The 22,674-nt window shown below is 53.3% G+C and overlaps 1 protein-coding gene across 5 annotated transcripts in view; it reads left to right on the top strand.

The window, feature by feature from the left end:
- PAX5 (paired box 5) overlaps positions 1-22,674 on the top strand; it is a 188,381-nt gene that overhangs the window by 147,973 nt on the left and 17,734 nt on the right. For 3 of the 5 annotated variants that reach the window (XM_032860603.1, XM_032860601.1, XM_032860602.1), the window contains one exon: positions 3,542-3,643. The exons of the other annotated variants lie outside the window; for them this stretch is intronic. In XM_032860603.1, coding sequence (XP_032716494.1) covers positions 3,542-3,643 — 102 coding nt within the window. The remainder of the gene's footprint in view (positions 1-3,541; positions 3,644-22,674) is intronic. 5 annotated transcript variants of the gene reach the window in all.

Here is a 22,674-nt window from a genome sequence, read left to right as displayed (position 1 = left end):
CCCTCTCTCTCTGCCTGCCTCTCCATCTGCTTGTGATCTCTGTCAAATAAATAAATAAAATCTTTAAAAAAAAATTTTATCCAATGCCTTTTCCACAGCTTTGATATAATTGTATGGTTTTCAACTTTTGATAGATTACTATGATTTCCCAACCAGTGTTTTAAAACTGAATCATCCTTGCAAGTCTGCAATCAACCTTATTTGTTCATGGTATATTATTCTTTCTAATATTGTTTGATCAATGAAACAAGATTTTTTTTGCATGGCTATTAATAAATTGTGGGAGTAGCATTTAATTTTCATTTTGGTACACCTTTGTTAAGTTTTCATGTCAGGATTATGCTAGCTTGGAAAAAAATGAATCGGGAAGATTTTCTTTAGTTTTATATATCCTGGAACAGTTTAATAACAAAAATATGTGTCCTTTGAAGGCTTAGAAGAACTTGCCCTAAACAAAAAGAAACAAGACTTGCCTGAAAGCTAAATGAACATCTTAAATTTAAAAAGAATTTTAAAAAAGAACCTTTTCTATTTCTGCCAAAGTGATTGGGCTGTTTGTGTTTTCTCCTTCTCGGGTTAATTTTAATAATTTGTGTTTTCCTAAAATACTGTACTTTTTGCTAAGAAGTCCATATGTATTAGTGTAAACATCTTTGCGTTTTTTAATATCATCTTTTCCATGTCTCTAGTTGTATCTTCTCTTCATTCCTTACTTCATATTTGTGTCTTCTTTTTTGGATCTTGCCCTAGGTTTGTCTGTCTTATTGGTCTTTTTCAATAACAATTCTTGGGCACATTTATTGTGTCTGCTTTTCTCTGTTCCCTAATTCTTTATCTTCTGCTTTTTCTTTATCAATTCCTTCCTTTTCCTTTCCTTAGGTTCATTTTATAACTTTTTTTTTTTTTTAAGAGGGGAGAGGGGCAGAGGGAGACAGACAATCTTAAACAGGCTCCATGGCCAGCATGGAGCCCAGTGTGAGGCTCGATCTCAGGACCCTGAGATCATGACCCGAGCCAAAATCAAGAGTCGGACACTTAACCGACTGAGTCACCCAGGTACCCCATTTTATTACCTTTTTCTTTTTAAAGATTTTATTTATTTATTTATTTCACAACAGAGATTACAAGTAGGCAGAGAGGCAGGCAGATAGAGAGGAGGAAGCAGGCTTCCTGCTGAGCAGACAGCCTGATGCGGGGCTCGATCCCATGACCCTGGGATCATGACCTGAGCCAAAGGCAGAGGCTTTAACCCACTGAGCTACCCAGGCACCCCATTTTATTACTTTTTTATCTCGCTTCTTGAGTTGGGTGCTTTGGTGAGACACTGCATTTTCTGCTTTAGGGGTCAAGGTTTTAAAGCATGCGTAACACTGGCAGAAACTGTTGGGGTTCTGACCAAAGGCACAGCTTCTTGTTGAAGAAAGAACCCAGTCCCAGGAGGCAGGAGAGCTGCATTCCAGTCCCAGCCTTGTCTCCGATCAGCTGGGTATCCCTGGTGGAGCCCCTTCTCTTCCCATGACCCTCTTTCTCATCTTAGACAACCAGGTAGAAGAGGGTCCTGGGCTGTTGTTAGGAAACGTGGGCTAACGCACCTGCTTTGCCACCTGCCCCCTGCGGGACCTGAGCCCGTTGCTCCCTGCCCACCAAGGGTCTCAGCTTTGCCATCTGCAGAATGGTGACAGGGTTGGTCCAGAAGAGTTTCAAGGGCCCTCCCTTCACTGATTCTTGACCACAAGTGGAGGAACTTCTATGGGCTCCAGAGAGCTCCTGCTTCTCCCAACAGGGCCACTGCTTTCACTCACTGAACAAGTGTCTACAGGCCTCTGCCATTCTGACCTTGGGTGCAAAGACGTGACCCAGGAGCTTACACGCTGGAGACAGAAGCTGCCCTAAAGGGCTGTGAGCGCTGGGTCAGAGGAGGATGAGGGGGGAGGCATACGAAGGCTGGGGAGAAGACCTTCTTAAATCACCTTTATTAGAAGTGGTCAGTTCTGTCAATTCTGGTTTTCTGTTTAATGTCAGCTCTTGTGGGGGGAGTCAAAGGTAGTTCATTTGCTTCCCTTCCAATGCCTCATATGAAGAGACACGAGCAATGCTTGTCACAAGCTGGGATGCCCAGTCCAAAGCCAGGGAGGTGGTGAGCAGAGGGCAGGGGAGGCCACATGCCTGCTGTTCCATAAGATTCTGGAAGGTAAGCAGAATTCTGTGAAATGAGGCAGCCTCTGGCTGTTGGCTGGACAGTCTTTGAAGGACCAGCACTAGAAAAGCTGTTGGTTTATTGGGGGAATGTTCACGGCCCTACTGTGTTCTGGCTTGGATTTTTTGGGGAGTGTTGATCAGAGGTGGTTCTCTCCTTGGGCCACCTTCTAGTGGGTCTGAGCTCAGCATCATCTACCTGTGGGAGTGCCTGCACCAACTCGCTGGGCCCCAAAAGACATTCCTGGGACCTGGCCTGGCTCTTTGTGGTCACCGAGCTGCCCCCACCCAGTCTCCAGGGTCCACATTCAGACAAGGTCAATGTTCCACGTTCCCTCCCTTGTCCCAAGGCCACCTCATTTCCCACCTGCTTCCCAGGATGGCTGAAATAGATGCATCTCCTTCTTTCAGGAGCAAATTGGCAATTCCACCTGGAGGGTGGGGTCTTGTCCTCACTGCCCAACACCTAATCACCAAAAATCCTACCTAAGACCTGGGTTCCTGCCTGACTCACGAACACCTGGTTACTTACACGTCACTGGCAGTGCTTAAAAGGGCCAAAGCTCTGTTTTATACCTAAGAGGTGGCCAAAACTCGTGTCATCTCCCTTACAGAGTTCTGCTCTGTGGGGTTTCTTCTACACCGCATGAAACCCAGCACACCTGGACACGCCACTCATTCTGCATTTACTCGGGACCTACCAGGTGAGGCCCTGTGGTGGATGAATGAGGTGTCCCCCTGCTCTCCCGGAGCCAGCCGCCTGCAAAGAGGTGAACACACCCCCCGCAGGACATCTGCCCCCGATGGCTGAGGCCTTAATCTCTGCGTCCCAGCACTCAGAACCGTGTCTGATGTGAGGAGGTACTCTCCCTGCACGTTTGTGAGGTGCAAGACTAGCTCTGGGGCAGAGGAGGAAGAACTTAGTAAGGACAGACACACAGCTGTAGGGTGTGTGGAGCGGGGAGGAGTTTGAGCTCTGCAGGTGCGTGCTGTTGGGCTGGAGGAGAGGGGGCTTTGCCAAGGTGTGGAGGGGAAGTGCAAGCCCTCCAGCTCTCGCCAGGTGAGCTGGCCCGAGCTCCGGTTTACCAGGGAAGCAGCAGAGCTGTCGTGGGTCCCTGCTGAGTGGAGCCAGGGTGGCTGGAGGTGTGTGTGTGTGTGTGTGTGTGTGTGTGTGTTCGTGTGCGCGCGCACACGTGTTTGCATGCGTGAGTGACAGGAGGGGGGTGGGGGCACACTGGCGTTCGGCGCCCAGACGTGACAAATGTGCAGATGTCCCAGGAGCTGCGGACATGAGCGGCTGGCCACGGAGACACTCACCCCGTGATTTGTTGCTTTGATTCCTCAGGCCGTGACTTGGCGAGCACGACCCTCCCCGGGTACCCTCCGCACGTCCCCCCCGCCGGACAGGGCAGCTACTCAGCACCGACGCTGACAGGGATGGTGCCTGGTGAGTTTGCACTGTCGACGTCGGCACAGCGGGCAGTGGACGGGGTTTCGAGGGAGGCATCCCCCCAAACAGCCCGGGTGACCTCTATGCTTCTGAGAAGTGGACCTGAATAAATCAGGCAGAGGCCTGCACTCTCAGCCTCTCTGTCTGCAGCTGGGCCTTCAGTGGGGCCGGCAGTGAACTTGGGAAGTCGGCGGGGCGGGGGGGTGCGGGGGGAGGACTGTCACTCAAACAGCCCCTCGGCGGCCACACAGATAGTCTGAACACAGAGGGGTGCGGGACCTGGCCAAAGGTTGCCCAGCCAGTGCTCAGTAGGGGTCCTCCTTCTTCCCCCCCCCCCCCCCCCCCCCCCCCCCCCCCGGTTGCCCGGGGGGGGGCCCGGGGGGGGCCCCCCCCCCCCCCCCCCCCCCGCCCCCCGCCACCCGATTTGCGTGCGTGAGGGGAACAGCAGGAGGCTCCCCCTCACCCCCAGGTGCTCTCAGTAGCCTTACTCCCTGGCTCGAGGACCGTGTGCTCAGGACAGAGAGGCTGTTGGCTGGTGGGTTTGTCGCTTGATTCTAAGCTGAATACCAGGTGGCCGAGGAAACCTTATCCCCTCAGGCCAGCCACATGTCCGTCATAGGGCAGGCCACCATGTTCCTTCCACTGTAGGATGGTGTGGGGGAAAGACAGCCCATGTCCTGGTGCTGGCTGGCTGTGTCCTCAGGGCATGAGTGGAGCAGGGTAACCCAAAGTAGCATTTTTTTGAAAGGTGTTTAAAAAAAACCAGGGGGAAAATCAGGACTGGGTTGGATGTGGTTATGCTTCTTTTATTCTTTTAAGGGTTAGTAGTGTTTCTTGTTCTGAATCATTTACCTGATGCCTGGCCCTTCTTCCAGTCCACCCTTGGGGTCCTGCCTAAGTAGCCCCATGTCTCTGCCGGCCTCTTTCCCGCCCGTGTCATGGGCATGTGCACCCCAGGCCTAAGGACAGGTGGCAGGTGGACAAAACCAAACGTGAGACGGGGTGTTCCCACCTACGTGTGAGGCTCCACAGGATGATGAGCGAAGCCAGGGGCAGGAAGGGAAGCCGTCCTAGCCTGACTAGGTTATCCCCACGCTGCCGGGTCCTGGTACAGATGCCGAGGAGTGCCAGAACTCCGAACTCACTCCTGGCCTTCCCGGTTGTTAAAAAGATGTATTTAACAAGGTAGGAGGACAGAGCATATTTCATTTAACGGTTTGTTAGCTTGATTTATGACTTTTAAATATGAGACATATGGGAAATGGCCTCTGTGTGTACTTGTGCCCTCGGCCTCGCCAGGGCCAGGGAGGCCTGCCAGCTTCACACCTGCAAAGAGCCTTTGCCTTTCTGCTGGGGGGATGGGCGCATGGCAGAGCCTCGGGAAATTCTGTGCACAAGGCCAGCAGAGGTGGGGAGCCCAGACTCCTTCCCACCCTACTCTCAGGAGATGGAGCCCAAGTCCTGCCCCCTGGTCCCTAATAACTAGGCTCAAGACACAAATGGTCGTGGGCCTGGCAGAGACCCCCGTGGGAACCAATGGAGGTTCCTGACACATTTACAGCAGCAGCAGAAATCACAGGCCTGAGCAAAGGTCCAGTCCAACCAAACCAGCAGCCAGACTGGTGCTAGCACAGGGCGTGATCTGTCCCCTGGCACAGAGGGCGGGTGCACGATGTGGAGAGAGGAACACAAGCATCTTGGCGGGGAGTCCCAGGTCTGCCTCCCACTCTCTCCGTTGCTTCTCCGTTTGCTTTCTCTTCTTAAACACACCCGCGATGCATCTGCTTCCAGACCCAGTGTCATGGCTGGGACCCCATGCTCAGGGAGCACGGTCCTTCGTTCCTGTTCCTCAGTGTCCAAATTCTGTCACCTCTTTGGGATTTTGTTCCCAACACGATCATCAAAGCTGTTTTAGGAATGGCTTCTTGGGGACAGTGCAGGCCCACATACGTGGTCTTCGCTGATCTGCCCCCAGGGCTGGCACACGGCCCAGAGGCCCCACCTTACAGCAGAGCAGGTCTTGGGCCTGCCATTCGGGTGTCACGTGATCTGGCCTCAACTTGCCTTTCTGATCAACTCTCCCAGCTCGTCCCTCCCTCTGCCCACTGGTTCCTGGCATGCCTCACACTTTCATCGGCCAGTGTCACTCTTTGGTCTGTGCCCTTGGATTCTACTACTTCCTGCCTCTGCCTATTGGGATCCAGCTCTACCCTTCAGGTGACCTGGAAACACCATGTTCCCCATAAAGCCTTCTGGTTTGGCCTTCCCCTGGCGATGTTTGATTACACCCCATAGCCTAGCATGTGTGTGGCCCAGTTAGCGGTGCCACTGGCCAGTGAGTCCTAAAGGTCAGGCCCTCTGCTTTGTCTTTTGTACCTCTCACAGTCCCTAGCACATAGAAGGCCCTTCTGTGTGCGGTGGCTAAGGGAGGGAGGCAGAGAAAATTAATAAGAAACTGTGTTTGTTCTTGTGACTGTCTTCCAATTCTGGGGCCCAGGGCTGTGTCCTCTCTGGGGGCTCTAGGGAAAGGTCCATTCCTGCAAGCCCTGGTGTTCCCTCCCAGTCTCTGTTCTATCTTCACACCATGGAGGGTGTCACGTCTCCCTCTCCCTTGTAAGGATACACAGGACTGCATTTAGGGCCCGCCTGGATAATCCAGGATACTCTTCCCTTTTTAAAATCCTTAATTACATCCATAAAGGGACACCCCCCCCTCCACAGCACACACACTCTTCCCTACCTTTTTTTTTTTTGGTCCATAGACGTACCTTCACAGGTTCCAGGAATTAGGGCATGGATATACCACAACCTGTTTGAGGATTTCCACTTTGTTCAGATTTCTGACTCATAATCTTGGGCTTCTGAATCTGGGAGGTGTTCGTTCGATTGTGGCCGTGCTGAAGGGGATGCCATTTCACAGACCCCCCAGGGGCATGTTGGTATAGTTTGGAGAAACAAACTGAAGGAGGCTGTAGAAGATGGTGTATCCCACTTTTGTCTGAGGCTGTGACGTGGCAACCGCGTGTTTCACTATATGGAATGATCCACCTGCTCCCCTAGCGGAGAATCCAGAGGGAAACCGAGATCTTCTGAGTTGTTTTTTTCCAGGACAGATTTTAGGAAATTTGGCTGCCCTTTTTTTTTTAAGGCTAAGACTTTCTTTTAAGGGACGACTTTCAGGTGTAAGATTTGCTTATAGGACGTTGAGGAGGGATTGCCCAAGTATATTTGAACTTTTGGCCCTGAAAAAAAAAATAGGCATTATGTTTTTCCATGTTAAATTCCAGCTTGTTGGCTTGGACTCTGTATTTTCCATTCTGGTTCTGCCCTCAAGGTACTGCCCAACATCTCCGGCTCCAGGGCTTTCCCAGGTCTGCAAAATGGGGCTTCTTGATCTTCTCTGGTATTTGCAGATTCCATTTCTGCCTCTGCACAGCATCTGTGAGCCCTTCGTCGACCACTTCTGCTGAATAAAGCAGAGAGGGCACATAATCAGCTTAGAATGGAAATGGCTGAGTTTTGTTTTCATTGAGTCCTAGCAAATGCCAACAGCTTTGCACCAGAGATTCAATGGTATCCTGATGGGTATAACTAGTTGATTCCTGCCTGGAGATGTTTATACAACCTAACAGATATTGACATGGCATTTGAAACTCTTAAAATGTCCAGGCTGGGCGAGAAGGAAGGGCGTTCACTGCCCTTTGGCTTCCGTGAGTCTCAGCAGCCAGGAAACGGTCTTTGAGACAACCCAGCAAGGGACGTGCCCACATGCCCTCTGCGAGCCACCCCTCTGGGAGCTTTAGGCCCGAGGGCCAAGAAATCCTGACCATGACCTGTTTGCCTTCCTGGGGCTGCAGTCGACAAGAAGCTGGTGGGGAGGCCTAGAAAGAGAGCAGCCAGTTCCTCCTGTCCTGGCCGTTCTGCTTGCTGTGGGTGGGTGTACATTGTTTCTAGGTGCTTTTCAGTTAAGTTGCTCGGTTAACTGGTGGCTTTTGTTTTCATAAAGAAGGTAGTGAGGGTGGATAGAGCAGGAAGCTGAGGCCAGCAAGAAGGGCTGGAACAACAGCAAGAGATGGGCAGGCCCTGCGCCCGCAGGACTCTGGAGGGAGGAACGAGAGGCAGGTGCGGCTTCTCCTCAGCCCCTCTCTGCTGCTCTTAAGGGCCTAGCCCTCTCCTCCCTGTGGGGTTCACCTCAGAGGGGCCCGCCTGGCAACCAAATGCGTATTAACTCCCTATTGCTATGCAATGAGTTACCACAAACTAGTGACCTAAAACATAAATTCACCGTCTTACAGTTCTGGAGGTCAGAAGTCCACAGTGGGTCTCAGTGGGCTAACATCAAGGTGTTGGCAGGGCTGTGTTCCTCATGGAAGCTCTGAGGGGAATTGTTTCCTTGCCTTTTCCAGCGTGGAGATACTCCCTGCATTCCTTGGTTGGCAGCCCCAGTCCGTTATCTTCAAAGCTAGCGGTGTTGGGCTGGATTGTTATTGCGACGCTATCTTTCTACTTCTCTCCAGTCTCCCTCTTCCCCTTCTAAGGACTCGTGGGATTTTATTGGCCCCACCTAGGTAATCCAGGGTACTCTCCTTGGCTTTCAGCTAGTTAGCAATTCCCATTTGCTGTATCACCCACCATGCTCACAGGCTCCAGGAATTAGGACGTAGACCTCTTGGGTCCGGAGCCATTATTCTGCCTCCCACACCAGACAAACCAGGAGCCCCCATCGCTCCGCTCACAAAGCATCCTGTTCTTTTCATGCAGGATACTAAGCACAGGTGAAGGACTTTCCTTAGTGATTTACTCTACCCTCGTCCTCTTTCCCGTCAGATCTGTGCAGTCTACAAGGGCTGTGCGGTATACAAAGCTAGGTCTGTTTTGTTCACTGCCGTGTCCCAGTCCCCAACCACACGGTGAAGTGTGGGACACTGGAGCCAGATTGCCTGGCTTTGAATCCCCATCCTGTGTCTCACTAGCTGTGTGACTTGGGGCAAGAGACGAAAATTCTTTGTGCCCTCCTTTCCTTCTCACCTGTAAAATAGGGGTGATGGAAATAAGAGTGAGCATTTAATGATGTAATTTATGTGATGCTCTTAGAATTTTACTTAGCATGTAGTAAGTGGCAAGCAAGTGTCAATGATGATGGTGGCCTGACCTAGGCTGGCGTCAGATTGAGGACTCTCCAGCAGAGTTCATGGCCCATGGAGCCCATGCATTGGCGGGAGAAATAGAAAAGAATCCAGTTACAGGCAAGAGAGTTGGCGAGCAGGAGTGGGGGCAAGGGGTGCCCAGCATGGAGGCAAGAGCCTGGATTGTAGCCAGAGTCAGCCAGGGAGTCACTGTGTGATCTGAGAATGCCATTTCCACTTTCTGGCCTTCACTTAGCATATGGACCATGGGGAGAATATATTCTGCACAATTCTGAAAGGCATGGCTAGGACCAGTGAATGGGAGCCAGAAGGATCTCTTTCCAGTCTTATATAACGCCCCTTCTGCAGAATTAGAACTGAGGATAGGCAAATGGGCTGGTTGGGGAGGGGAAGGGCTGACAAATGAGGAAGGACCTGGTAGAGGGACTAAAGCGTGCGGGGTGGGGATTGGACCAGTGCTCCCCAATGCCTCCCACGGCTAAGTGTCAGGCTCAGAGAGTGTTTGCTCAGAGAATGATTGGCCTTTGGTTTTAGCTCTTTCTTCGCCTCGCTGGGGTTTCTGGTGGTCCTGTGGCCTGGGTACTTTGAAAAATCCCTCCACACCTTTCAAAGCTCACCCTGGGCTCCCCGGAGACCACCTGTTGCTCGTTCCTGACTCTTTGCTTCCCTCTAGTGGCCTCCAGTCGCTCTGCCACACCAGGAACAGAACTGACTGGGGGGAACACCAGACTCAACCAGGGGGAAACAGCAGGTGGCTGGTCGGTTGGTTCATTCTTCACACACTTCCTGGAAGTGCCAGTTCTAGGCTAGGTCTGGTATTGCAGACACAGTCCCTGCCCTCAGGCAGCTCACGGAGCGGCTGGGGAGACAGATATAAAAAATCATCCCTGCATGCTGCGTTAAGAGATAAAATGTAGGAATGTGCCCAGGAAATGTGAAGGAGGGGGCTGCTGAATTTGTTGGGCCCATGGGGTGAGGTGGGGGAAACCAGGGAAGGCTTCCCAGAGGAGGTCACTAGGGCGGGATCTTGAAAGGTGAGTTGGCAGTCTGAGAAATTGGAGGGGTGGTGTTGGGTGAGAAGACCTAAGGACTAGAGAGCCTGGGCATCCAGCCAGAGTTTTGGGGTGCAGACAGGGACAGGCAGGAAGGACTGGCTAGGCTGAGTGAAGAAGGGCCTCTCCCAGCACCCAAACGTCAACCGCTGGAAACCTTGGGTGCCTTGAGGTTGTGCAACCAACTGCTGTGACCACCAGCAGGTTCTGCGCAGGTAGATCGGGGTGTGAGTCTGGGTGAGGCGGCTGTCTGTGCCTTTGTGGAATGGAGCCTGAGGACTGGTCTGGGCAGCCCAGAGCTGGCTCCTGGGACCCCTGTGTTGAAGTGATTCTGGGATGGGGAGAAACCAGTACCCACAATGAGCTTAACGATCTCTTTGCTGTATTGGGGAAAGAAGAGAATTGCGAGGCAGGACTCCTGGGTGGCACAGTCAGTGAAGCCTCCGACTTGGTCACAGCTCAGGTTTTGATGTCAGGGTGGTGAGTTGAAGCCCCATGCTGGGCTCCACACTAGGCATGGAGCCTATAAAAACAAAACAAAACTGCAAAATCCAAGATTCAGAGATGGAAAACATACTGGGAGCAGGAAGTTCCTACTGAAATTCAGAGATCTGGGTGCTGATTCCAGCTGCCAGATACTCTTAGTGTGACCTTGGGACATGGCCTTGGGGTTCCCTGCTCTCTCTTAAAACAGGAGGTACGAGGTGGGGAGATTGGATACGATGTTCCCTAAGAGGGTTTCTGGTCTTGCTCTTCTAGGACTTCTATGCCTGTGACACCTCTGCCTTCTGGTATCACCTCCCAGGTTGACTGGAAGGTTCTCTGAGCCCTACCATGTCTGTGTTAAGTGAGCAGCAAATACGTCTACGTTTCCTTCAGGTCTGGGTCTGTGATGTAATAGGGCAATGGCCCTGAGCTGTCCTGTGTGCTTTGGTAATGACTTCCAAGAGGTAGAGCTGAAGGCAGGGGGCCTCAGGATATGTTCATCCTGTATACCCATTGCTAAGTCTCTACACCACTGTGCCGGCAAAGACTAGCCTTCAGAGCCTCTGCACCCGGGGTGGGTTCTTACAGACTTTAGACTCTAGAATTTTAGGACAAATTTTAGAAGCAGCAAAGGTCACCATGATTAGTTTCATCTAAATGCTATTCTTAAAAAACCCCACATTTATTTATTTATTTATTTATATGAGAAAAAGAGTGAGAGAAAGAGAGCACCGGCGTGAGTGCCTGCACATGAGTGGGGGGAAGGGCAGAGGGAGAGACTCTCAAGCAGACTCCCTGCTGAGCACGAAGCCTGATGACGATGATTTGAACCCAGGACCCATGAGCTAAAACCGAGTCAGACACTCAGCTTGAGCCATGCAGGTGTCCCGAGTTTTCAGTTAGTGAGAACTGAGTCTCAGACAAACTACCACCTGCAAAACCAGTTCGATCTAGTTTTAGGGAACTTGAGGGGAGGAGACCTTTCTCACACAGCCATGGCAGGTGCAGGTGACAAGCAGGATCCTATCTGGGGAGGCCTGTCCTGCCCAGAGCCAGGAGCTCACTGGCTGCCCAGGAAGTATCCAGCACCAGGGAGCTTGGAGCAGGAGTTGAGGACGTCTGTCGTCCCCTCCGGGTGGGCTTCTCTGTGTCTGCCTGTCCCCATCTCCACTCCCTCTGATGGCGGTTACTGAGAACCAGTCACAAGTGAGGGAGACTGTGTGTCTGGGTTCCTGACTTTTCATTTCCCCCTGATGTGCCTCTGCAAGTGGTATTTTAAAAAAAGAAAAGAAAAACGAAAACAAATTGTGGATTATGATGCCTTTTTAGGAAATTGGGGGATACAGTCAGGATTTTTTTTTAGAAGAAACTGAAGCAGGTGGAGGGCATCTGAGCACAGGGTGAAGAGAAGCAGGGCAGGTAGACTTGGTGGCTGTCCACGGCCTTCCCAGCCCCAAGATGTTGGGTTCCCGGCTTGGTTCAGAGAGGAGTGCAGGGACCCAGCCCTCGAGTATGGGTGTTCTGAGGAGAATGGGCGGCCTCACTGGGCCTGGGGCCTTCATCCTCCTAAGTCCTGAGGGTCGAGTCAGGTTCTAGGACATACACCCTCAGGGGACAAGGGCAGACCTAGCAGAGTGCCCCAGGGGAGTCAACCTCAGCACTTGGCCACACAGTAAATGGCAGAGCAGCCCGGCTCCCAAGCCGCCAGGGATGGTAAGCCCTCCTGTTGCATCGCCTCCCAGGACCACTTTGTGCTTGAAGGTCTGCTAATGGTCTGGGTGTCCGTTCTCTCCGGTTAAGGGGTCAAGTCCTGGTTAGGGGCAAACAAGGAAATGGTGCTTTGGGCCTGGCTCAGCTTGCTGGGCTAGGAAGGGAAAGGCTGGGAGGAGCCCCCCTGGAGGGAAAGGGTCCCCATGCAAGAGCCCCACAGTGTCCAAGGTTCAGACCAGCCCACTTTTTCCGGCTCCAATAATCTACCCATTGGAGGCTTAGGGCCCAGCCCACTTTTTCCAGCTAACATTCCTCCTATTTTTTTTTTTAAAGATTTTATTTATTTATTTCACAGAGATCACAAGTAGGCAGAGAAGCAGGCAGAGGGGGGGGGGGATGCAGGCTCCCCGCCAAGCAGAGAGCCCAATGTGGGGCTCGATCCCAGGACTCTGGGATCATGACCCAAGCCAAAGGCAGAGGCTTTAACCCACTGAGGCACCCAGGCACCCCACATTCCTCCTAGTTTTTATGACATTATCTGTGAGTGTATCTTAGCCCCTACCACACTGGGGCTCCTGAAGAAGGAGGCTGACATCCTAGCCAGGACTTTCTATGGGACAGTAATGGGGAATGCAGGGTCCCTGAGAGGTCGTGGGCTAAGGGCCCAAGAGTTTTCAGGAATTTACAATAATTTGAAGCCTAACTGAAACTATTTTTGCCTCAAAAATTTAAAAAGGAAGCCAGAAAACTGGCATTAATAAATGTTCAATTTAGGGTCTGCAAATTGTAACATTATGTTAACTTCATTAACTATTAAATTTAGTGCTCATAAAAATTTCATTACATTTGAAAACAACTTTTAAGTTGGATTTTTTCACTTGGCAAGGATTCCCTGATCTGTATCTTAATTGCTGAGAAATCATAGCCAACCATAGGTTAGATAAATTGCTTGTGGCTACATATCTCAGAAGCAAAATTATAAGAATCAGCCTTCTGTATTTTTAGAGTGAGAAGTATTACTGCGGTACCTTTATGTGTGAAGTACTGTACTGTGGGTGGGAGAGGTGCCCCCAGAGGAAGGCACTTGGGGGTCTGGGAAGAAACAGTGTGGGAGTTCCCGATGTCCTGTTGAACCATACTGAACATAAGAAGTAATGGGGGGTGGGACATCTGGATGGCTCAGTTGGATAAGCTGCCTTCGGCTCAGGTCATGATCCCAGGGTCCTGGGATTGAGTCCACGAGTCAGGTTCCTTGCTCAGCAGGGAGGCTGTTTCTCTCTCCGTCTCTGCCTGCCACTCTGCCTGCTTGAGCGCTCTCTCTCTCTCTCTCTGACAAATAAATAACTAAAACCTTTTTTTTAAATGGGGAGACCTTGAGCTGATTAGGTTTCAGCAGCCAGCCCACCATCCAGCCATCTACCAGCTTTTCTCTTCTTTTCTTCTCTCTCTCTCTCCCTTCCAACATTTACTATTTGCATGGACCAAGCACAAACCTAGGCAAAGAAAGGTGAAAGTAGTGCCGTTGTCCACGAAAAGCTCTTAGTCTGTAGTGCAGATGGGCAAGTCGGTAAGGATCTAGGGGGACAAACGTGGAGATAAACCCAGGGACTCTGGTAGCACAGAAAAGGGAGGCTGCAGCCTCGATTAGGGATATCAGGCATAGAGAGCTCCAGAATTTTTCTATAGGAAGCTTGGAGGGGGGCGGGCATGTCTGAAGCTGACTTTGCAGAGTTTTGGTAAAATTGTGAAATGCTGTCCACATCAAAGAATGTAAGAGGTTAGGGGTGTAGCTAATCCCGGGTCAGGGGAAGAATCTAGGAAGAGATGAGTGTCTGCCTTGGGCTTGTCACTGAGGATGAAGCCTATGTTGGTCCGTGGAAGGTGGAGGGAGGAGGGGGACAATGAATGAATCGAGGGTGGGGGGCAGTGGGTACGGAAGGTAGGCTCTGCTTCTATACACACTGGAGTTCTTCCAAAAAGCCAGATTGAATTTGCTGGGGTTGTCTGCATCTTCCTCCCTTTGATTTGCTGGAATCTGCAGCCCCCATGTACCAGCCCTCATCCGCGGTCAGCCCTCAGTTGGAGGGACCATCCTCTCTAAGCCTGTGGGTCACTCTGCCTGGGGCGTCTCTCCAGAGAAGCGCGGGCAGTGCTCCAAGCCTTCTGGGGGCATGGAGAGCCAGGAGGGCTCGGCACCTGCTCCCCAAAAGACTTCTTAACGAGGCCAAAACGCTTACACCCGTGAGCTAATTCCACCTGCGGGCCTCCCGCCTGTTCATGTGGTGGTGTCACAGGAGCACCTCTATGACCCCAGGGCACAGCTTGAAAGCACCTGGGGAGGTTGGAGGGTCGTGGCCACTTCAGGGGCAGGCTCGCTGAGTTCAGAGAGGTATCACGCCTTGCAAGGGGTGCACAGCCAAGAGGGGAGCAGCTGGGCCTGGCACCTGGCGCTCCCACTCCAGTTCACCCAGCCTCTGGGGCCCGTGGAGGGAAGGAATGGGCTCTGGGCCCGGGAGACGGTCTTGGTTTCCTTGGTGCGCCGACAGGGCTGTGATGGCCTTCCTGACCCAGAGACCTCATTATGGCCCAGAAGAGGCTCTTCCCAGCTGGGACACTAGAGAACCACACTTCAGATTCCAGTACTTTCCCTTCTACTCCCCTTCTTCCCCTCTCCATGTTTGACCCATCTTCTAGGTACCCAGTCAGATGCTCTGTCTTACAGGAAACCGGCCTCTGCGCGCCTCCCCCTCCGAGCCTCTGCCCGGGGCCTCCACTCTCCATGGAGCACACTCCAGTCCCCCTCGGTCAGAGCTGCGGTTGGTGGAGTGTTCCCATCTACTGGTTGCCCTTCTCGGAATCCCCCACCTGCTCTGTCCCTGAATACAGTAGGCGCTCAGTGGAGATGGGTGGAATTCGTTTGCATCAGGCACAGGCCCCTCCCTACCTTGTCCTGAGCAGAGAGTCAGGGGCATAGGGCCCAACTGGGTAATTAAACAGAGCTTAGGCCTGGCTTCCGTGCCCCCACTCTTTCTTCCAATATTTGCTCTGGCTCCTGGCTGCAAGACGCCGAGACAATGGCCCTTGTTACCCTCTGTTTGAGTTATTTATTTTTTTCACTTTTCCCTCCTTCCCCTCTCAGGGGACTCGCCTCTCGCCCTCATCCCTCATGTTTTCCCTTTCACTTGACTGTCACTCTCATTGTCCTCCCGGGGCCAGGAACGCGGGGTGACAGGCAAGGGGAGCCCAACCGGGCCGGGGAGGCTGGAAATATAGTCATTAATGGGACCCGCGAAGCCCAGATGTCCTCCCTGAATGCGGGTAATTTGTTTTTAATGAAAAACCACGCGGTGACCCTGAACAAATGAATTTTCTTTATAAGGAGTCTATGTGCAATGGCACACATAAAGGACCCAAATCAGGGAGATGTAGATCCAGGGTTGAAAGAAAGAGAAGGAGGGAAGGAGTGCAAAAGAGAGCAAGAGAGATAAGAGCCAGGAAGGGAAATTTAAAAATGACAACTGTGTTATCATGTCCTTTTGTCTAAAGAGCGATCCCAGGTCACAAATGCCTTGGGCATTGTCCCGCCAGCTCAGATGCGTGACAGTTGTGGCCATTTCGAGGTCTTGTTCACAACAATGCAAAGAATACGAACCACCATCTGGACAGATCTTTACAATTTACAAGCCTCTTTCGTAGGTCATCTCAGAGGATCCACACTGTGGTGTGAGGAGGGCATGGTTCATAGCCCCATTTCACAGAGATGAAAACTGAGGCTTAGGAAGAGTGGTCCACATCAGGTCACACAGCTAGCGGTGGTCCAGTCCAGACGACAAGGGAAGGACTTTGCAGTTTGGAGTCAGATTCTTAGAAACACTGCGTTAACATCTAGAAAGCACTTTCTAGAGAAGGGTGTGCTCGAGCAGATCTGGGTTGGGGGCAGGGGGTGCCATGTCTGTCTGTACCCAGGAGTCTTGGATTGAAGCAAATCCCCACAGTCCCTGGAACTTGCTTTCCATCGGGGCTTTGTCAATGTGCAGACTCTCTGAGGGCACTTTGAGTGGGGGAGTTCTGGAAACAGGACTCCCCAGGAAGAAGCTGGAGACATTTGGGAAAATGGCCGCAAGGGAATCGAATGTGGAGACCAGCTGTGTACCAGCTGCCATGACCCAGGATTTTGTGGTGGGGGTGTGAAGCAGGGAACGGGAAGGCACTGACTCGGTGGGGACCCCAGCTGCGCGCCCCACCCCTGGCTTTGGGGGACTCTGCCTGTAGGAAAAGCACTGGAGGCAGTGAGCCCAGGTCTAGACTGGGGCGCGTCTGCCATGTGGGGAGTGTTCTGTGCTGACACATTCCCCACAAAGGCCTGGAGTCTTCCCCCTACCCCCGCACATGCTGTAGCTGCAGCTCCCTCTGCCACGGATGGACAGGGCCGGACTGAACCTGAGAAATCAGCCTGCGAGTGTGCCCATGAGGTCAAGGAAAGCACTTGCTCAGGGTCCCACAGCCAATCAGAGGAAGAGCCAGACTGGCCTTCTTGCAGTGGTAGCCTCCTGCTCTGTTGTTCCTACTGGGGAGATACCAGTGCCCCCGCCTGCCTCACTCTCAGTTTTTCACCGAAGCAGTGAAAAGAGAGCATTTTGTCTCCTGACCTCAGGCAGGCCTGGTATTTCTGGTTCCTAGAACAACCCAAAACAAGACTCCCACCCAACTGACCCCCCACTTTGGCGTGTTCTTCCTGAGCCCACATCTCTCCCCTAGCCCTAGGACCCAGCCAGCTGCCAGGGCATCTCCTGGGATGGAGACAGTTCCTGTTCCCCGGGCCCATGAGAGCTTCTGCTGGGGGCCTGTAGGCCAGGCCAAGACCCCAGCTCCTCCCGCTGTCTGCTTTTCCCCCAGAGCCAGGCAGCTAGACAAAAAGAAATGATTGTTTTCTTTTCCTGGGTTCAGTTTCCCTCTGGAAGTTGTGACCCAATTAGAAAATCAGACAAATAGAAAAATCTGGCCACGACCCCAGCTGAGGTTAGAAAGTCTCTACTCGCATTTAGGTCTCTGCCTCCCCTGCTCTTCTGCGGGTCCCGGCTGGCTCGGGCTCTCTTGGCTGCCGGGAGTAGAACCTTCCACGGTGCCCTGCTCCTCCATAATTGGTGATTTATTCCCCACTGACTTCCAAAATGGGTTTGAGACCGCTTCTTGACCTTTCAGTAACATCGGCCCAAACCTAAAACCCCTGTTCTAAAGTAGGAGGACGGCCGGCGGGTCCACGTGGAGGTCTGGGAGTGAAGCCGCAGCCGCGCACCCCCATCCGCTTGTGGGCTGGCTTTTGACAGGTCCCGCCGTCAAGCCGGTGCTCTGTGCCCGGCTCCGCACCTGGAGCTGCCCAGGCTGCCGGCTGCAAACAGGAGCTCACTTTCCTGGAAACAGTGTCTGTCTGGATGCGTTCCAGCGCGTGCTTCCAAAAACATAGTTTTAATCAAGAAGAAGATCACCAGAAAAACTGGGACAAATTGTGACTTTTGGCAGAGGACAATTATGAATGCCAGGAGCGCTTGCCGGGCGCCAGTCGGCAAACAGACTCCTCTGACGGGGTCTTAGATTAATTACAGCACCGGTAAGCGGCCCAGGGCTGGGGGCTCTTAACTGTCCGCAGCTGTGGGGTAAGTTCTGGTCTTCCTTGCCTGCCTCCCTCCCTCCTTCCCTATCCCCTTCCCTCCATCCCTTCTTTCTTCAGATAGTCCCTCTGTTCCTCCTGGGTGCTGAGTCCAGCTCACAGAGAGGGCACAGAAATAATTGCATTTCTCGAGTCCTTGGAGCATCTGTGGGGAGAATCACCCAAGTTACTCTACTCAGAATGGAAAGAAACCTGCTCGATTGTGGCCGGTTTGTGGGATTGCTAGGCCCAGGGACTAAGCAGGGACTCGGGGGGACAAGAAGGTGAGGTCTGGGGGAGGCAGGAGCCGAGGGCTCGCCTGCTGACAGGAAGGGAGGCTCTGGCCTGTGGCCAGCTTCCCCAGGAGGGCTCCGAGGGATGCCTGGCCCCTGGAAAGCTCCATGCCTGAAGTGGGTGCCAGGCCCATGTGTACAAACAGGGGGCTCAGTATTTAGGAGTGGGGAGGAGCAGGGAGCTGCCCTGAATGGCTGCCCGCTTTGGAAATTTCTATGCATTTGTAATAACAAAATTACCATAATTTGCTCGTTAACGCAGCTAGATCAGTCAAGCATTGTTCTATCGCGGGCAGGGAGGCCGCGGCGCCCCTCTCTGCACACTCTACACACCCCAGCCAGCCTGCCAGCCCGTTAGAGCGCTGGAAATTAGCATGCAAATGGTCCTAATTCGGTGGGCGAGCTGTCAGGCAGCGCCTCTCCGGCCTCGTCTCTGTGAAGGCCCTGACAGCCCAGCTCTGGCGCCGGCCCACCCTCCTCGCTCCAGCCAGGAGGGGCTCGAGGGGCACCTCCAGACTGACAGCGTGGCGGCCTCCCTCTCTCCGTCAGCGCCATCAGGCCTGGCGGCGGACTCCCCAGGGAGCAGCCGGGCCTGCCACCGTGCCGGCTGGCCGAAGGAGGCAAGTAGGCAGGTGGGTTGGTGGGGGAGGCTGGCCAGGGCTCAGGTCCACCAGCCTTGGCTGGCCTGGGGCAGTGGGGGAGAGTGAGAGTGGAGCTCTGACCCCCCCCCCAAACTCGGGGTCTGGTTGGGGCACAGGGACCCTCACTGCAGGTGGGTTCTGAGAGTGGGGACCCTGGGCACCTTCTCCCACATGCACCTCCACAAGGGGCAAATTCAAATCCTGCCTTACTCTCCCTTCTTTGTCTTTGACTTAACACTGGACCCCCCCCCCCGGCCCCCCGTACCTGGAACATCTCTGTGCAAATGATGCATGGAATTCCTTCAGCCGTAATGGAGAACTGGGGGAGGCTAGACGGTGTGTGCTGTGGGCAGGGTGCCCTAGACTGGGATTCTGCACCCCTGGGCCTCCGTCCTGCCTCCGAGCTTACCATCCTCTGTGGGGGAAGTCTCATTCCCCTCTCTGGACCGCAGGCTCTGCGTCTTTATAGCGGGGCATCTATGATTTTCCTCACAGGGCTGTTGGGAGGCTGAGAGATAGAAGGCCCTGCTGTCTAACAGTAGGTGCCGTCTAGTGAGAGCCTCTGTATGCTGCTCACCCCAACCCACGTGCCCTTCACAATGACCCCACCAGCTTGCCGTTGATCTTCCCCTGTTTCACGGAGGAGGAGGCTGAGGCCCCAGCTCACGCAGAGTACCTCGCCCAAGTTGCAGGGCTAGAGCAGAGTCCCGTCTTGCCTGCTCAAGAGCCCTTTTAACAGGGGAAGGTGCAGGACCCTGAGAGAAGCATGACGGCACCACCGTGCAGGGGACTGGCGCTCGTACTGTGCTTGGCACCTCCTCAGGGCTGAGTAAGTGTGGCCTGAAGGAAGAGAAGCCGGGTGGACTGTCTGCATCCATCCTTGTGTTCCCCTCCTGATCCGTGACAGCAGAATGAAGGAGCTGCTGCAGGAGAAAGGGGGGGAGCCACAAGCCTTGGGTTCCCTCATGCTGTTTCTCAGGCGCTTGCCCCTTCCTCCCTGTGAGCCAGATGCAGCCCCATGCCAGGATGCAGGGTGGATTTCAGTCCTCACTCGGCTGATCAGCCGGTGGCTCTGACTCAGTGAACAGCCCACTCCTTCCTACATGGCGGCCCTGCCCCTTTGTCTGTTTGAAGGGACTCTCATTGGGCCTTTGAGCCTTCAGAGAAATGCAGAGGTAAAAGAGACCCTGAGAAATCCCAGACCCCAGCTGGCTCCTGGCTGTCTGGGGGCAGAAGAGGGCTCATGAGCCTGAGTCCCTGCTGCACGGCAGCCCCACCCCTGGCTCAGCACAGATCTATGCACAGAGCAGATGCTCAGGAAAGATTTAGAAGCCACATTTAATAACAGGTGGACCAAGAGATGAGACAAACGTGCAGGTGTGTGCCTGGGTGAGCTAAAAGTCCTCTAGCTTGTGGGCCTCAGACTGCACGCCTTCAGCCATCTGTGGCTTCGCCTTTCCACCTCGTCTTTGGTTTGCTTATTTGGGGCCCGGGTCATGAGCCCCATGGAACATTAGGGGTCTATGTACTGATCTCTCAATTGCTGTTCGTGGGCTCTTGAAGAGAAGGTCCCAGACACGATGAGGACAGCTCAGGGGCACGTCCATTCCCACCCTACAAGGCCATCCTGGAGACGTCTGAAATTCCCTGGGTGAGACAGGATGGCTGCCGGCAAACTGCATTTCTGCTCTCGGAAGAATTGCCCAGGCTCCCCCTAGTGGAGAACCGGGGGGGCAGCGCCCCGCTGCGTTCCTGGTCTGTGGCAGTACAGGGCCAAGGCACTTCCTGCAACCACATCCTTTCTCAGTTTACCCGCCATTGGTACTTGGTATGTGCATACTCTCCTGGAATCCTCATCACAACCCTGTGGGGACCCTTGGTTATTACCTTTGTTGGAGACTCAGTGAGAGGAAGAGGCTGGCCTGATATCCTAGAGAGCCAGGTACTTTCCCTTCCACCCAGTGGCCTACATCTAGCCTCCTTCCATAGGTGGCCTTGGCCTTGGCCAGCTGACCATCTGCTTCCATGACCACACAGCCTGGCTTCTCTCAACCTCGTGACGTTAGACTCCAAATGGCCAGAGAGGACCACTCTGTAGATAGGTCAGTCTTTCAGGATATTTGCAAATAGCTTCCTTACCGCCCTCTCCACGGCCATTCTCAGTACAGTCCATTCTCAACATAGCGGCTGGCGCAAGTCATCAAAATCTGAGTCAGGACATGTCCCCGTTTTGCTCACTTAGAGTAGAGGTTCAAGTCCTATATCATCTACCCTTCCCCACTTCCCTCCTTGACCTCATCTTCTGCCTGCTCCCCTTCACTCTCCTCTGCATCCATACAGAACTCCTCACTGGTCTCCCAACACACCGCCTACACTCGTGCCTCAGGGCCTTTGCATTTACTGGTCCTTTTGCTTGGAGAGCTCTTCCCACAGATGGTCACATAGCTGATTCTCACTTCTCTTCAGCTTGTCATTCAAAAGTTACATTTTTGGTGAAGCCATCCCTACTCACTCTATCTAAAATTTCACCACTTGACATTTTTTCCTTAAAGTATGCTATATGCTGTATTCTTAATTGTTTTGTTTATTGTCTGTACAACACTAGAATACGAGCTCTGTGAGGGCAAGGTCTTTCGTCTGTTTTGTTCATGGTTGTATCCTTAGTGTCTAGAACAGTGCCAGGTACTTAGTAGGCCCTCAGTCAATATCTAGTGTATAAATAAGGACACAGACGATCTGCTGGGTGCCTCACATCAAGATGGACACAGGCCCGCCTCCCCAGCGTGCCTGTAGTTCTCCCCCATCCAGCCCTGCATTTGCTCCCTTAGGAGGCTTTCCACTCTTCTTTCCAGGGCTCCCAAAGACATCTCTCCTCCTCCCCCATGGCCCTAGGTTGTTCCTCACAAAGCCGCCTCTCAGCAGGTCTCTGGGCTGGTCACAGAGGACACGGGTGGACATGTCAGTTGGATTTAAGAAAGAAGAGATCTCTATCAGCACAGCTAATTTCAGGACTGACCTAGTCACTAGCCTCGCTGTGGTGAGTTTACAGTAGAGAAGAGACTACCTCCTGGTCCTTGGAGTTGTGAGGCCGGGCCCAAGGGGAGGTCCTGATTCAGCTCCCTGCACAGAATGAGCACCCGACCTAGCTTGCCAAAGCATGATGGTGGCTGCTCATGACCCGCTTTGCGTTCACCTACACCAGCGGGCCCTTCTTCAGGTTCTTAGCAGTTGGCCTCCTAAGGAGCCGGGGACCAGACACTAGTGTGCCCCTGAGGATGCTGGGAAACTCCTTTGCATGTTGGCAGGGTCTCTCAAACTCCACTGCAGACAAGCCACCTGGGGATCATCTTCTAGAGTAGATTGTGGTTCAGTGAGCCCAGAGCGGGGCCCAGGGTGCTGCATTTTAACAAGCTTCCCAGCGGTGCTGATGTGGCTGCACTCGAGTAGCCACCATGGGTTCTCGAACTCCCTGCACACAGCAGTCACCTCCCAAGCATGGACACATACTTACATCTGGCCCCAGCTCAGAGATTCCAGTGTAACCAGGATGGGGTGTGACCTGGTCTTCCAGGTTTTCCAGAACTCCCCAGATGGTGCTAATAGGCCGCAAGGTTTGAGGACTCCCGGCCTGGGTCACTGCCCATTATTCCTGCACAAGGGCAGCTCTGCCCTGGGAAAGCAACGCACCTTAAAGAGAAAGGCGTGTGTCGAGCTGGTGAGGAAGGGTGAAGAGCTGGGAGGCTGCCTCTCGTTCCGGGGCAGAGGAGAGGCTGGGAGGGGGGCGCAGGTACTGGAGGAGGGGGCTGCGGAGTCTGGAGGCCAGCATGGGGGGGTGGTAAAAGCGAGCCTGGGGAGCAGAGAAGCAACCAGGAGAGGTGAAGCAGCTGAATGGCCCCTCAGAGCCCTGGGCTTTGGCTTGGTTCTTCACCTGGACTCCGAGAGAGAAAGAACTCCCCTCCCCCTCTTCAGCCTCGCCTGCCTCTTTACCTGTATCCCCCCAGTGGGTCCCCAGCCACCCAGGATCCGTGTAATTTATGTGTGCGCTGCCCCCC

This window comes from Lontra canadensis, unplaced genomic scaffold (assembly GCF_010015895.1).
Source record: "Lontra canadensis isolate GAN:19392208 unplaced genomic scaffold, GSC_riverotter_1.0 scaffold19, whole genome shotgun sequence".
Taxonomy (NCBI): Eukaryota; Metazoa; Chordata; class Mammalia; order Carnivora; family Mustelidae; genus Lontra; species Lontra canadensis.
Note: the sequence above shows the minus strand (reverse complement) of the source record. Positions and strands in the feature narration are given on the sequence as shown.